Source organism: Acyrthosiphon pisum, chromosome A1 (genome assembly GCF_005508785.2).
Source record: "Acyrthosiphon pisum isolate AL4f chromosome A1, pea_aphid_22Mar2018_4r6ur, whole genome shotgun sequence".
In the NCBI taxonomy this organism is placed as follows: domain Eukaryota; kingdom Metazoa; phylum Arthropoda; class Insecta; order Hemiptera; family Aphididae; genus Acyrthosiphon; species Acyrthosiphon pisum.
In genome coordinates, this window is record NC_042494.1 from 47,954,414 (window position 1) to 47,971,172 (window position 16,759).

The 16,759-nt window shown below is 30.0% G+C and overlaps 1 protein-coding gene across 3 annotated transcripts in view; it reads left to right on the top strand.

Moving 5' to 3' along the window:
• LOC100168724 (zinc finger protein 521) overlaps window positions 1–7,304 on the top strand; it is a 130,199-nt gene extending 122,895 nt beyond the window's left edge. For all 3 annotated transcript variants that reach the window (XM_003240656.4, XM_029487184.1, XM_001943187.5), the window contains 6 exons: window positions 336–497; window positions 582–800; window positions 898–1,074; window positions 2,874–3,275; window positions 4,982–5,338; window positions 6,353–7,304. In XM_003240656.4, coding sequence (XP_003240704.1) covers window positions 336–497; window positions 582–800; window positions 898–1,074; window positions 2,874–3,275; window positions 4,982–5,338; window positions 6,353–6,757 — 1,722 coding nt within the window. In that variant the 3' untranslated portion in view covers window positions 6,758–7,304. The remainder of the gene's footprint in view (window positions 1–335; window positions 498–581; window positions 801–897; window positions 1,075–2,873; window positions 3,276–4,981; window positions 5,339–6,352) is intronic.
• Window positions 7,305–16,759: the final 9,455 nt, after the last annotated feature.

Consider the following 16,759-nt stretch of genomic DNA (forward strand, 5'->3'; position numbering starts at 1 on the left):
CCCGTATGGATCCATCCCATTTGTCAAAACATTAAATACTTATTACTCATAGACTATAAGTGCGAAATTCGAAATATTCTAAAATATATTCTGCGCCGGAATACGGAATTAAAATGCGTATTTTCAGTATAAAAAGTAAAAACTTCAATAATATACCTATTGGTTTTCAGAAAATTAAATTTTTTAACGACTTAAGTTATTTAGAAGAAATTCATTAGTTTTCATTAGTCTTACGTTACTGAATCATTCGGAATGGATAATCCGGTATTTCGCCGTATATTAGTCTGTGTTTCGATTTTATTAAAACGTTTCTCGTCCCTTTGCGCGCTTTTCAGATGTTGAGGTGTTTGGTGTGCCACGCCACGTTCAACACACAGTCCGACATGGAACAACATTTAGCTAGTCATTCCAAACAGTTCCAATGTCAATTCTGTTCGGAAGCGTTCCACATCGAGTTCTTGTTGGATAGGCACATACAAACGCATCACAGTTCGAGTGTAAGTCACGCCGTTGGATCGCGACTACCACCATTAATGGTTCACGGCGATTTAATATTAATATAATATTGTCAATGATTACAGATTTTGAGCCACCTCAACCGGAACCTAAGGGAATCGCCGAATTCCATGTGCACGTCACCCACGTACATTTCCCGGACGACAGACGGCAGTAAGCATCCGACAGAAAACGGGACGAACGCTTGTGACATATGCGAGAAAAACGATTTTCGAAACGAACTGGACCTGATGGCCCACAAGAGGACGATGCACCAGGTGAAACCTACGAATCTTTCGACAAAAGTGAGTATTGATATTAATCCTCCTGGGTACTTACATGTAATAAAAATGAAAAAAATTCGCTGATTTTAAACTTCGTAATTTCAAACGCTTGGAATAGGTGAGCTTACATTGCGCGTATTGCAACGAAAACTGTAAATCAAGAACAGAGCTGGAGAACCACATGAAGACGCACTCGCAACACGGTTCTAATGTCGGAAAACACAAGTGCAACATTTGTGACGAAATCTATCAGTCCGCGATCAGCTTGGCCGAACACAAGCTCACCCACTGCAAGGTGAGCATACCCGATTATACTATATTATTATAATGACTGCGATACGGCGTGTAGATTAGTTAGTACTACTAGGTACTACTTCTAGGTAGATAATAACTATCGAAAAATTTTAATGATTAATGATTATTATATTATTAAAATATATATTAAAACGAGGTGTGTCAGTACGAAATAGTTTATATTTAGCGAAATTATGATTAAGAGGAAGGGACGATCACCGGTATGGCGATTTCAGCGCTATTTAATTAAAAATTAGCACCGGTAAAATCGAATGTTAACAGTATAATAGAAAGTATATAATATTAAGATAAAGCAAGTTTAAAAAAAAAAACAATTGAGTTGATTATAATATAATATTTTTATTTTATTTTATTATTTGATCATGTGAATAAACCTATTAAATACGAGTTGGATGTTCAAAAAATAATACATTTATATAGTTATAAAATTATAAGGGATTGACTTAAAATAAATGATAATATATAATTGAATTCCCATATTATATTATATACTTTTATTTTATTGAATATCTTTTTTTGTAATAAAACAACATGATAATATCTCTCTCTGTCCCCTCTCTTCAATCACCAATATTCTATAATATTTTACCGTTAGATTTATTATATATTCTAATTGCGCCCTTGAACTTTATCCACCTGTTATTATGTTTTCGTGACCAGCGATTTGTGTTATTGTGAATTTTAAAACAGTACTCTATTCTTACTGTTGTATCATACATAATACAGTGAAACTTCCATAATATAACGAACTTCCATTTAACAAAACTGTCTGTTTGACGAAATATTTTTATGAACCATATAAGATTAGAACCAAATTCATTTAACTCTAACGAAATTCTCTATAATACGAATTTTATTTGTTGCCCATTAGACTTCGTAATATGAAAGTTTCGCAGTAATTAAACATAAATACAATATTAATATTAAAACTATTAACTAGGTTAAGTAAACATGTATAATGTATATTGTACGCAATTTTCAACAAAATTTAGTATTAAGTCTTAGTTAGTAAGTTTTAGTACCTCGATGTAGCATAATAGAAACTAGATTGAGCGATAAATGATAATATAAAGTTGATAGGAGTAGACAAATGTGGGTCCTTTATCGGTGATCGCTTGATACGGTCACTTTGACACCAAAAACAGTAATAAAGTGCTATGTTTTAACTGTGCGCGATCAATGTATACGGCATTAAGGGCCAGTTGCACCGTCTACGGTTAAACTTCGATTAAGCTTAATCAGCTGATAACAGATATTTAACCGGGCTAATTCGGCCGATTAAACTCCGGTTAACTTTAATCAGAGACGGCGCAACTGGCCCTTAGTATGATATAATTTTAATTAGATTATCCCAGCGTGGTATAAATAATAAAATATTTTCATATTTATTAATTATTAATCAATACGCGTAACGAATTAGATTTAGCATATTTGTATCGTATAGCTAATACGATGGATATGTAGATTGTCCCATTTAAAATAGAAGCATGTTCTAAAAATCGGATAAAAAGCGTCCCGTTTGAAGTTTGTCGGGACGTGATGATAAAAAAAGAGACGATTTCGTTTAAAACGGTACTGACCACCCGTGTAATGTGTATAATACTATAATGTACCTCTATTATGACGTTATGTATATTTCATATAATCATATTATATTATTAAAACATAATAGGTAAACATAATAATAAGACATTATACCAATGTGATCAGCTATCCTTCGTAATACCGTTTCGATCTTTTTTCTCTATCTCATTGTTCTATTATCGATCTGTCGATCAGGTGGCCACGAGTACTGTGTGCAGTCACTGCAAGATGACAATAGACAACGAGGATCAGTTCCACCAACACCTCCAGAAGCACTGCAACCCGGCGAACGCGAACGGCGGCCAAGTGGCATTTCCCACGTCGTGCATCATATGCAGGCAAACGCTCGTGTCGGACATCGAGGTGAAGGTGCACGTGCACTATCACCTGTCCCGGCTCAAGGAACCTGCGGCCGTGTGCGGCAACTGCAACCGGTACAAGCGGTCCGCGTCGTCGCCGTGCGCCGGCTGCAACCCGGCCAGGAACAGCGCCGCGGAACGGTGTCCGGACTGCGGTGCGGCGTTCGACGCTTTCGGCGCGCTGCAACACCACCTGACCACCGTCCACAGGAAACCGTTTCACTGTTTCAAGTGCAAGGTAAGCGCGACATTAACCTACGGTAATTACAACAATTAGGGTGTTTCGCCGATCCCCCCCCCCCAGATTTTTTTCAATATCACAGTTATTCAAAATGTGATTTTTAGAATTTTTAAATATTATACCTACACGAAGACCATATTATTTTCAAATTCTCGTGATTTGTTTGTACTATTCAAAGAGTGTCCGTAGATATACAAACTTCTGTTTTTCAAACGATAACCCCTTTTTTTTCTACTGTAAATTATTCAGTGGATTTCTAAAACTATTACGTATTAAAATCAATAAATACGAACTAGTAGTCTTAGTCATTTAACTTTGTGTGAACTAGAATAATAGGTCCTCGTGAAAGTGAGTTTGGAAGATACATAATATTATAGAGACTATGGTGATTTGAATAACTTAGTAACTAATATTTATTATTATTTATTCGTAAAAATTGTACAAGTATAATGCTACTAGACATATTATATATCTCTGTAAAACTTTTTTAAGTATTATTATCCTTCGTATAAACGTTGTAATAATCTATGAAATTACTCGTTCAAATTATGATTTTGATATAGGTGCGTCAACATTTTCAGAAAAAATATCCGCTAAATAATTGACAGTAGAAAAATGGGGTTCTCATTTATAAAACGGAAATTTGTATTGACCTTAAGACACTGCTTTAGTTGTACAAAAAATCTCAAAAATAGGAAAACGTTTAAAAATTCCAAAAATTATAATTTGAATAAATTCATTGTTTAAGGAAAAATTTAGGGTGAGCATGTTTGGTGAATCACTTTGCATAATATACCTGTCTTTCAAACAAAAAAACCCGAAAATCATAAAATTTTACGACTGTCGTATTTACTGGCCCAGAGATTGTTTTGGGTATTTTTTGCACATAATTTATTTTTTTAACCATAGACCGTTATTGTTATGACGTGTTACGCGTTAAATCTCCAATACGAGATTCACGCTTACAGCATGCAATTTTTGAAATCTGATCATTCCTGAATAATAGTTTAAATAATGAGACGTAAACGTGTAAACGAAAATACAGGTACCTATGTATAATGGAAAAGCATACATTTCACTTATGTATGATAGGTATTATAAACGTATTAAATAGTTACTAAACGGACATATTATTATATTAACCACATTAATTATTACACCAAGAGAAAAGTGAAGACTAAATTATTATTTAAATATCACCCGTGTCACATATTATTTACACACTGACACACTAAGCAGATTAACGCGTTAACCACACCTGGCCGCGTGTGGGATGTTCATGGACAATTTATATTATACATTTATAGTTTATACGGCATGATATTTATGACCCTGCAGAATGCCACACGTAATCTAAATTGAAGAGAACCATAAAAATAAATTTTCAATGCCCTGCCGTCGACGACTTTAAAAATTCTGAACGACTACGTTTCTTTAAAATACTATGGCAGACAGTCGTAATTATAGTATTTATCATAGCTGATAGCTGGGGGGTGTATCCACAATTAAAATATCGTGATTTCGAAGGGATTTGATGTGAGTCTTGAACATGTTTGAAATACTACACATAATATAATAACACAAATCATAATTCAAAATATTATTATAAAATACGCAGCACATCGCAGCGCAACGCGGCACTGTCGTGACGTGCGCGCAATAACTCATAATATACTCATCATCATCATATGTATTTCGCACAGATCGGGTTCGAATCGCAGCAGGAAGCCACGATCCACTTGGGCACCCACCTGGCCACGCTCAACGGTTCCGTGGACGGCATCGAGTGCGGCCTTTGCCCGTGCGTGCTGCCCACGGCCAACAGCCTCCAGACCCACCTGATCGAGCACACGTTCGCCGGCTGCAAGGCGTTCACGTGCTACCTGTGCTCGGCCATATTCACTGCACCCACCGGACTCCAGGCGCACATGACCGTCGACCATTCGGCCGAAACGCCGCCGTACGACTGTCCCAGGCCCGGGTGCCAGGCAAAGTTCTTCTTCACCGCCGAGCTGGACAGGCACACGCTTGAGCACCAGGGACAGGACGTGCTGGCCAACGTGAGTTGATATAATATCATATACCAGAGCATTGCACGCCAAAACCTATGAGGTCGCGGACGGCATTACGTATAGATAGAGACGTATAGCTGCGTTTTCCCTCCATAAATGAGATACCAAATTTATCATCAGTTCGCGTTCTTCGAAAAAAAAATTACAGGTCTTTATTATCAATTTCCTCCACGAGGTCCGTTTTCCGAAATTATCAAAATAATAAATCGTCATGTAATCATTAATTTAAATACTCCGAATGCCTATAATTTTCTGACCAGCAGTATATTTCAATAATTTTTTTTATGCGTAGGTAAAGATCAAAATCTGATTTATTCATATTCATTATGAAATATAATAAGTTTAAATAGAAAAGCATCATGATTAAATTTAGAATTGAATTAACATCAAAAATTGTAATGATAACAGTCAAATTGTTTGACTATACCTATATATTAATATTATACGAGTGTCATAAACTTATTAACTCTTATAATATATATATATATGAATATAAATCAACTAATTTGTGTCAATATACATAAAGCAGATAAAATAAATAATTTTAACATTTCAAGGAAAATAGAATTTTCATCGGAGAAAAATGTCAATCCACAAACCTTTGACTAGCAATTCCATCAAGATGCATATATAATATAGCATAAAATACTAAATTATAAATTATAATATAATATTAATTATAATAACTAGGTATCCATTTACTGCTGATATATTAACCCATATGTGGTGTAAAATTAGAAGATACCTGCTATTAGATTTCTTGAATACTTAATAAAAGAAAATTTCATACAAAACGAACATTTTTACAATCAAAATGTAGAAAATACCTTATACGATATTATGCCGATATGATACAACGCAAACTATCCCCTGTGATACCTATGAGTTGAAATAATATTTTTTATTATGTGTTTGCGGTGCATAATAATAATATTATGTACGGCACACTTATCTGCAGTTATCGGATCGAAAATTAAACAGTCGCAACGTTTATACTTTCAGATGAACTTCTACAAGTACCAAAACAAGCTGATGTCCATTTGCGAAAAGCTTTCGTTCAAGTGCGCCGAGTGCTATCAGAGTTTTTTGACACAAGCCGACTTGCAGTGTCACGTGTACGACCACCATCGGCAGCCGAAAGACGCACCGCTGACGGGACCGGAAACGAAAAACGTCAAACAGGAAATGAGCGGATGCGCGGTTAACGGTAACGCGGACGAGACGGGGCCTTTGGACGGATGCGAACGTTCCGAGAACCCGATCAAAGTGGAGGACGGGGACGAGGTGAGCGTTAAAACAGAACGGCGTGAAAGAGACGACGAGGACGAAGAGTTGATCGACGTGGGAGAGAACAACCGCGGCGAGGTGAAGTCGGGAGCAGACGAAGAAGACGCGGACATGCGTTGATGGGGTGTCGTCAATGGTCGAGGCTCAGGATGAATAGGACTCATCAACCGGACCTAAATCTTTTTGTTGTTATTTTCAAAGAGAAAAATCGCCTCGATACCTCCCCTAAATTGTTTATTATAATATATTATTATATTTCACCGTCATGATTATGATGATTCAAGAGAATACAGTTATATTATTATTATTATTATTATTATTATTACGATTATTGTTTATTATTATTGTTATACACACGCGCAAATGATACGCAATATGATATTAGCGTATATTGTTTTTAATAAGTAAATTCGTATTATTGTTACATATTATTATTATTATTATTATTAGCAGTACAGAGTACACGTAATACGTATTACGTGGCGTGTTCTTTTTGTATTATTATTATTGTAAACATTATAATATATTTGATTGTATACGTTGAATTTACAGTGAATAATGCGCACACATTTATAAAGTTTTAGGTGGTGAAATATTATTATTATTATTATTATTGTGCCTCGTCGAGGAATGAATTATATTCGAGATAAATTATGTTATCACTTTCTTTTCGTACGTATATTAATACTTTTAGCGTTATTGTTCATAATATTATACATTGTATATTAAACGAGTCTTACATTTTTTAACGTCACTTATTAGCTTATATTATTATTTAAAGTCTTATAGGATTTATGTTTATGTTGAACAATTCATATAGATATTCCGTTGTTTTATTTTATTTATTATTGTACAAATATCATTATAGTTATATTATATTATAAAAAAAACACGTGTATATACAACGATAATGTCTTTAAGGGTTATGGCTATTTCTTATGGTTAACAATATTTTGTTTTTATTTTACTTTAACTTTAATTGTGATACTATTTTATCAAAACGGTTTTTATTATACACACCGTATTTTTCTTTCGTTTTATTTAATCACACACTTGCGTCCTTGACAGAAAAAAATGATTTACTTATACTGCATACATTTTTGGTTATATCATTGGTCATAAATACTTGGTTAACATCGCATATAATATGTATAATATATTGTTGAAAAAATATCATCACTCTATCGCTATACTTAAAAGGGTTTAATATTCCAATATAATCATAATGTACCATAATACTTTATAGCAGTGTGAAATTAATGATTGGTATTCTTGAATATATCACTATTATAATTATATACAAAGTGTTCAACAAATTTGAAATACAATAATTGATGTTTGCATTTTTTTATACCCACATATATTATAGCAATACATATAACACCGCTGTAAATTAATCTAATGAGTAATGACTGTTACCAAACTTTTTGAACTCTGTATATATATTTTCTTCTAGCTATTATACTTTGTAATTGATTCGAAACCGCAACCTATTAGCTTTTAATTTGATGTGGAATAATTTTTCAGAAAACCCTTTGAAGATAAAGATTCTATAACATATGTATTGAAGTACTAAAACATTTTATTTTGGACTCTATGAAAATAAAGTTTTTTTTAAGTGAAAATATGGCCACTATAATATATAACATTGGCGTACTTTTGGTATTTATAAAGACTTGTAACAGCATATAACTAATAAACTATATCACATTTTTCAGAACTATAAGTCTTGCACCTTCTTTCTGCTTTACAATATTAGGTATTTAAATTCCGTTTTAAAATGTTAATAATATAAGCTATAAAGTAAATAAGTAATATAATAATTGTATTCTACGTTTTCAAAAATAGTATTTTTAACAATACTTAAGTTTTAGAATTAATGGCTTTATTATTTAATAATTTATAGTTATCAAAATGAACGAGTACCTACATAACGATATAAAATAATATATTGTTATAAAAGCGTTATAATACTTCTCAAAACTCCAATATAACTTTGAATGCTTACTATTGATATATATTAATAAAGAATAATTACTATTTGATATGTTAGATTTATAAAATGGGGTATCATCGAGAATTCTAAAATTGAAAGTAAATCACAAGGCGTTACAATTCACAAGGCATGAACAAAATATGACAATAAAATTATTTTATTCGTAACAAGATATATATATATATAGGTACAACAGAATACAATAAAAAAAAAAATATTACTTTAATCCGAGTCACAAAATACTGATCAAGATAAAAAATCGTAGATATACAGTGAAACTTCATGTTACGAAGTCTCATGTAGTATAACGAAATTTCGTACTATAGAGAATTTCGTTAAATACAATTGACTAAGTTTGGTTTTAATTTGGTTTGGTTCTCAAAAATATTTCGTTAAACAGAAAATGTTGTTAAATACTTAAATGGAAGTTCGTAATATAGAAGTTTCATTGTGTAATGAATAAAAAAACATAAATATATGTCTGTTGATTTTTTTTTACACTATAGTAAACAGTGATTGGTATTTTAAAAATGATATAAAATAATAAAAGTAAGTAAAATTGTATTTATAAGTTTTCCGTGGAATAATAAATTTGTTATTGTGAACATAAGTTTACGGAATGTAAAAATGCACTGAAATGATTATTATATAACTATTTGGTTTACTATTCGATTAACAATTGACCAATATTGAAATGAAATGACTTGTTTTGCCATTGGTTGTGACGTTGTGTATGATAGTTGACAAGTAATATTATAAGTACCTAATATTAAATTCTAATGAATTTACAACAATATAGTTATGAACCGGCGCAGTGGGTAGGCAATATCGATGATCCCATGCTTTAAATACCAAATTATGTATCTTTAGACATTCAGTATAATATTTGTTTTAATATTCTATAACGTTATGTGCAAGCCAGTTGGGACCAGTGTTGAGAATAGATAACGAAAATTTCATCTAGAAAAGATACAGATAACTTTATATACATTTATCTAGATACAGATAAAAATTAATACATTCTATATTTATCTAGGTTAGATAAAGATAATCTAACTTTTGTTTAGATAATATGGTAGATAAAACTAAATTTCATTATATTTAAATAACATAGGTATTTACTTTTTACTAACAAGAACGTAAAGTAATTAATACTCAATAGGTACATTTATTTTATTATGTATATCACAACGAAAACACTTAGTCGAACTCCATGTACAAATGGCTAAGTAGAAATGTATCAGATATATTTTAAGCACTATATAGATATGATATCATGAATAAATGCTCAGTCAATTTAATTAAATAAAGTACACTTATTTTGTTTCAATAATTTATTTACTTGGAGAGAAACAATATACTTTATATTACACGAAATAACGTGAACAAAATAAATAAAAGGCATTAGAACTTCATTATAATATTATAATGGCCAATGGGCATTTCTACACTTGTCAAAATAAGTGTACTTTAATTCAATTTACTTAGAATTTATTCATGACATCACATATTGATAGTTATTAAACATCTTATAAATGACTGATTTTTTTTTTATTTAGTCATTTTTTACACGGAGTTCGACGAAGTTTTTTTTACTATTACCAATTTTTTACCTCAATACATTTTTATTCATTTTGTGTCTCGGTAATTATAATATATACGTCTTTATCACCACGAGGCCATATTTATTTATTAATAGTTATTTATTAGTTTATTATAATCTTTTAAAGTCATTAGTCATAACTAATAACTAATAACGAATAATTAATAGTAACCAAGTAACATACGTATACGCAACGAAATCTACGACTTAGATATTATTTTTCCTATAATTTACAAGTATAACATTCAAGTTGTTGGTTTATTAGGTACAATTTATATCCTAGAAAAATATACAGATAAGTAGGTTTTAACTTATAACCTACTTATCTGTATATTTTTTTGTAGGTATTATTGTTATGAATTTATGATATAATATCAAAATACTTAAAGGTACGTGGTATGGGTAATGTGTATGCCGTATACATCTTTAAATTTTATGTTTATGTCTAGTAGGACATACCTCACGTCACAGGTTTAATTAATATGAAAAATTAAAATTAAAATGCATTTAATTTATTTTAATTTTAATTTCTGAATATAATTATTTAAATAATAAAATTATGGGGGTATTTAGTAAGTTATAACTAATAACTAATATTAATTAATGATTATAAAAATAATAAATATAAACCATTTTAATGTTTTGACTTTTGAATTCAATTTTGTATTTTAATAACTGCAATATATTTTTAGTCTTAAATGTTTATAAAGTCGATGCATAAATATCTTATATTGTACCAAAGTTTTTTGTTTATTATTATTTAAATATTTTTAAGAATTATCTGCTAAGTAGTGTGAGGAACCAAAGTCTAAAATAATTCTTAAAATATTAGATTCTTGATTGAAGTTATACTCGACTACTGCGCCCATTAGGAGATGTAAGGGGTGGACAGATTATGACTTAGAATCACGGATTTTCTTATTAGATAGTATAACAGATGTAAACAGTTCATACATTTATGTAGAACCAAAATTAGGTATATTTACTTAGTATCAAACTTTAAAAACATATTATCTATTTAATAACATCATTGTCATTCAATATATATATATATGATTATGAATATAATATAATATGAATAATACATGTATAGTTTAGTAGGTAATTACTAGGTATATTACGTCATGATATATACTAAAAAAGTTATACAAATAAAGAAAGTAGATAATAATATGAATTAAAGATAGCTTATAACTAAATTAATAAAATAAGACGTGAAATAACAATAATAAACAAGATAAAAAAATTATGTGTAATATAGTATATAAAACATTAGTATCTTTTGAAGAATGCTATGTTCTGAAAAAAGATCATTTGTTAGAACATTTTAAAGAGGAATTGGAATAAGGAAGGTCTAGTTAGACCGCTTGAGAAGCCGAAGTGACTTTTGACTTGCCCCAAGCCTCCTTGTTATCGGAAGAACTGGGACTTAGAGCTTCCATGATAGGTTCATATAAATACGGAGGGTGATGCATTTTTAGGAAGAAACGTGCATTACTTAAGAACTGTTTTTGAACCTGTTCAATTAATTTATTCCAATCTGAAGATAAGCCTCCCAAATTAACGTGCCATAATCAGGAATATATCAGATATGAGCCGAGTGAATGATTTTTAAACATGGTACAGAATTGAAATTACTAATGTGCCGTCGAATGAATCCGACTAAACGTATGGCCTAACAAATTATAGGTATAGGTAATTAATTTGAGATCCGAAGGATGATATTATAGAATATATAATTCCTCATACATTTACCTCAAAAACTCGATTTCAAGGTGAGTTACATAAGAAATAATTTTAATCAACGAGAATCCGTGATCTAGGAAACTAACTACTAAGAAAGGATATAACTTATCAATGTTGTGATTAAAGCTTACTGTGTAGCACCAGTCAACAAAGCTATTGAATGCAAATTGAATACAAATTATAATACATATGAGAAAAGTTTAGTGTCATCAGTAATATACGGACCAGGTAGATATTGTTAATTATCAAATTAATAAAAGTATTAAATAGTACCAGAGACGGATGCCCACCTTGAGGAACACAAGGCAAGAAATTGAACTTTTTCGATGAAATATCAATCAATTTAAGAAACTGCTATCTATCGATAAGGAATGAGTGGAACCATGTCAAAAGCCAATCATCAATACCCATCTTGTCAAAAATATGTAAATAAGGTAGGAGTGATCTTCGGAATCTAAATTATTTAAACATTTAAGTAATGATAATTGATAGCATTAACTTTAAATCTGTTTTCTAAATCTGATTAAATATTTTATATTTAATCTTTAAATGCTTGAGAAATAGTGTTTATGTTAAACTGAATTTGAATAGTTAGAAATATTGTTGTTTTAAATAATAATGTTAACAGTTGCCTTAAGTTAATTTTACAAAATCCACACAGCTCAAAATGGAAGTCAGCATGCAATCTTCGTAATGAAAAAAAAGCAATCTGAAAATGCATAAAACAATGATAACTGTCCAGCGTTAGTTATCGAATCATTAATCAATATTATATCAATTTACATATTACCTTTCGCCGGAGTGTGAGGTCTGCTGTCATAGATCGATTGTTTAAAATCAAATTTGTCCGTCTTATCTATACACAATGATAAAAAAAAACGGTTAAGTGGAAGTCGTTCTGCTGTACAAAAGGTTACAAGTGGGTGACTGTAATGGCTGGTGTTAAATTTGAATTCAATGATATAATATCATTATATACGAAAAACAATTCTGAGCGGAGACAATTTCTAGAAATTCACTAGGCTAAACCTGTGTGAAAAATAATGCAGCGGAATATTAAGAGCATATCATTTACATGGTTCATTATTCCAATGCGGGAAAATGAGAGATAACTTTAAACCGGACAAGTTTAGCGAATTTCTACATTGCCATCCCAGGACATTTTATATCATATTTATATTCTTATTAATAATACGGTAGACGATAAAGTTGAATTACTATTATTTAGTTACAGAATAATCTATTTACATAGAACCTTGTTTTAAATGTTCAATGCTTGGATAAAAGTTGAACATTTTATAAATTATTAACTACAAAATAATTTTTCAATTTGATGAGTTTTGTCAAAATTCGAACTTAAACGCTTATAAAAAAAAACTGTTCCTATGTATTTGTAATGTTTTTCAACTAATATTGTAACAATATATCAGGAGCCTCGTATTAAATGTTTACGCTCTTTGATTAAACATTTTATTGGCATTTATTAAAAATTGAAAATTACTGTATGAGCTCAAAACGAGTTAAAATAGTTTGAAAATTTTATGAAATATAGGAATGCCAATGTAAACATTCAGTAAAAATGTCATGTATCTACGGTTGTTTTATTTTAGAATTACAACAAAAACTATTTTGTTAAAAACTGACTTTGCGTAAAATTTCCGGTTTTTTTTACCCTGTGATTTTTAAAACTACTGAGAATTTTTACTTTTATTCCACAAAATACCAACTAGATTTTTTTGCCATCAAAAAAGATGCCGTTAAATAAAATCCAAACATTTTTACTGTCAAATGTGTTGACAGACACATATTAAAATAAAAACATACATCATTGTAAAATCAATTCATTCATCGCTCCGCTCAGAATCTAAAATTAGGCTATCAAAATGAAATTCAGTTTATAATATTAAAAAATTGTCCATTAACAGTTAAATATTTATATTTAAAAAAAAAAATAGTACAAATAATAATAATTATAAACCTCATTTTCAGTGGTCTGACAAAGATAATACAATATGATAATGTCCAACAATCTCATCGACACGTCAAGAGTCGGGAAAAAACGGTGCACATCGAGTTTAACTAACATGCCTTTGAATAGGATATAGTGAAATAACGTAAAGATGATAGAAGACAGGTTTCTCAATATAATATTAATGAGCACTGGTCCTCCGAAGATGTATCTGTTTATGACATCCAGGCTCTCCATAGTACTAGTATACATACTAGTCAAATCGCTAATGGGAATAATGCCCTTCGATATTTCGTCATTTAACTTGTACACGATTATTTGGACAAACATTATTAAAAACATGTACTCGTAAAACATGCAGCGGTCATATATAAAAGTCCACGACCATAAAACCTAAAATAATAATGTGATTATCAATTTATGGTTTTAAAATATAATGTGACGTATAACTTCTAATGGTTTACATTTTATTCATTACAAACTAAAAAAAAATTACTCACCCAATCAAAAACAGGATAGTCGGGGACGATGATTATAAAACCAATTACTGATATGATATACAGCATAAAATGCGCTAAACAACCAGCGATGCATATCCAAAATAATTTCGTTTTAAGTATAACATAATTGTTAAAGTTTTTTAATTCATCAAGTGTCCACATAAAAGTCTTCAATATATTAGATAATTCATTATCGAAGTATAATCGCCACGTAATAGAGATGAGTGGTCCCAATAACTTCAATTCTACACTTGCAATCAATACAATTGATATAGGCTCCAACAGGGGCGGATTGGCCTATCGGGAAATCGGGAAACTTCCCGATGGGCCGGTTCTTGTGAGGGCCGGTAGGGCCGGTATAATTTTTATAATATATAGATAATTACAAAAAAAAATTATAATTTTATAAATTAAGCGTAAAATATATTAAAAAAATCAAATACCTACGAAGGTATTATTTTTAATATCTTAAACTATTGCAATTCGTAGTAGGAATTTTGGTATTTACACTATTTTCCCTCCAATTCATGCTAATGTATTATTTAGAAATCTCTGGTATTGGTATTTTAGTATTTATATTTTATACTCTATGGTAGAATTCAGTTGGTTGCGTGATAACATCGATAACCTTATCATTATTTGTATGTATTTTGATTTTAAACATTTTTACACAAACGAGTTACCAAGTACTTACAACGTGTGTTTAGTGTAAAAATTCGATTGAACTGTGCAATTCAAATTATGTGTGACGCTGGTGAAAAACAAAAAAAGGGTGGCTTCTTGTAGATATTTTTTTTTTTTTTGGATTAAGGTAGACAAATTTATGAGGAATCTCGTATTACATTTTAAAATCTTAAATTTAAAAGGAAAATATTTAATGAATTTCTAACTCAAAATAATTTGCAAACTTTCGTCATTTTTACATATTTTGTCAATATTTAAACTTTAAATGCTTATAAAAAAAAATTGTGACTATGGATTTTAAATTTTTTTCGTCTGCCTTTGAAAAAATATACTAGGAGCCTTCTATTAAATTTTCAAGCTTTTTTAACCAAGAAATAAAATACTAAAAAAATGTACACTGAAAATGTGCCTTAAACAGCTCAAAATGAGTCAAAATATATGGAAAATGTTATGATGTATAAAAAATGCTATAATATAAATTGGGGATCAAAATTTCCGAAAAAAACGGGAAAAACCCCGGTTTTTTTCGAAAAACCTTTTTTTTAATTAGGAAAATTTGTTTTCATTTAAAATTTCCTGAAAAAGTGGTTTTTACGAAAAAAACTGGTTTTTTCCTGAAAAATTGAAAAATTGCATAAAAAAATAGATTTTTTTTCTAAAGAACCAAACAATTAATGTATAGTGGAAACAGCCTAATAAATAATGATAGTTGACAATAATATATATATACCACACCTAACTTAAAGTCTGTAGTAGATAAATCTAGAGAATTCTATACTTGATTTATAAATAATTATAATTTGTAATATTAACTATTAAAGTACTAACTATTAAGTATTTACTATGTTATTATTTCTTATAAATTATTAATATTATTTAATTTTTACCAACTCACTAAGTTTAAAAATATAAAAACTATCAAATAGTCACTGTAATATAATTTATAAACCTATCAGCCAGTTACTATAATACCTTATATGAGTTATTACAAATATAAATTGACAATGAGTATACACTTTTTGACATTTAAAAATACAGGTGACTTATTACACTCTCCTACATAAATAACAATTTGATTTAACGTTATTTTTAGAACAAATATTGAAATATCCATATATTTTTAATAGATTAATTTTAATTTTTAATACAATAATGCATTATTGGCAAATGTGAAATGACAATGACAGGTTAGGTAGATTCCAAATCTATTTTTTAAAATGGTTTCTTTTACATATATTATTTTAATTTTTAAGCATAAATACAATTTTTTAATTTTCCACAAATTCAGTTTTTTTTTAATTTTCCGAAAACTTTGGTTTTTTCCGAATTTTTCCAGAAATTTTCAGGCATTTTGATCCCTAATATAAACATTCAGTCAAAATTTCATGTTCCTACTGTCATTTGTTTTAGAGTTGCACCAAAAACCAAAATCGATTTTCTCGAAAACAGATTTTGCGTAAAAATGTCCGTTTTCCCTTAATTTTTCTTGTGTTTTTCACGGCGCTTTTGAAAACTACTAGGAAATTTTTACTTTTGACCCCCCCCCCCCCCCACCAAGTACCAACTAGATTAACTTTCCTATCAAAAAAGTGAATCTAGTTTAAGAAAATCTAAGTATTTTTAC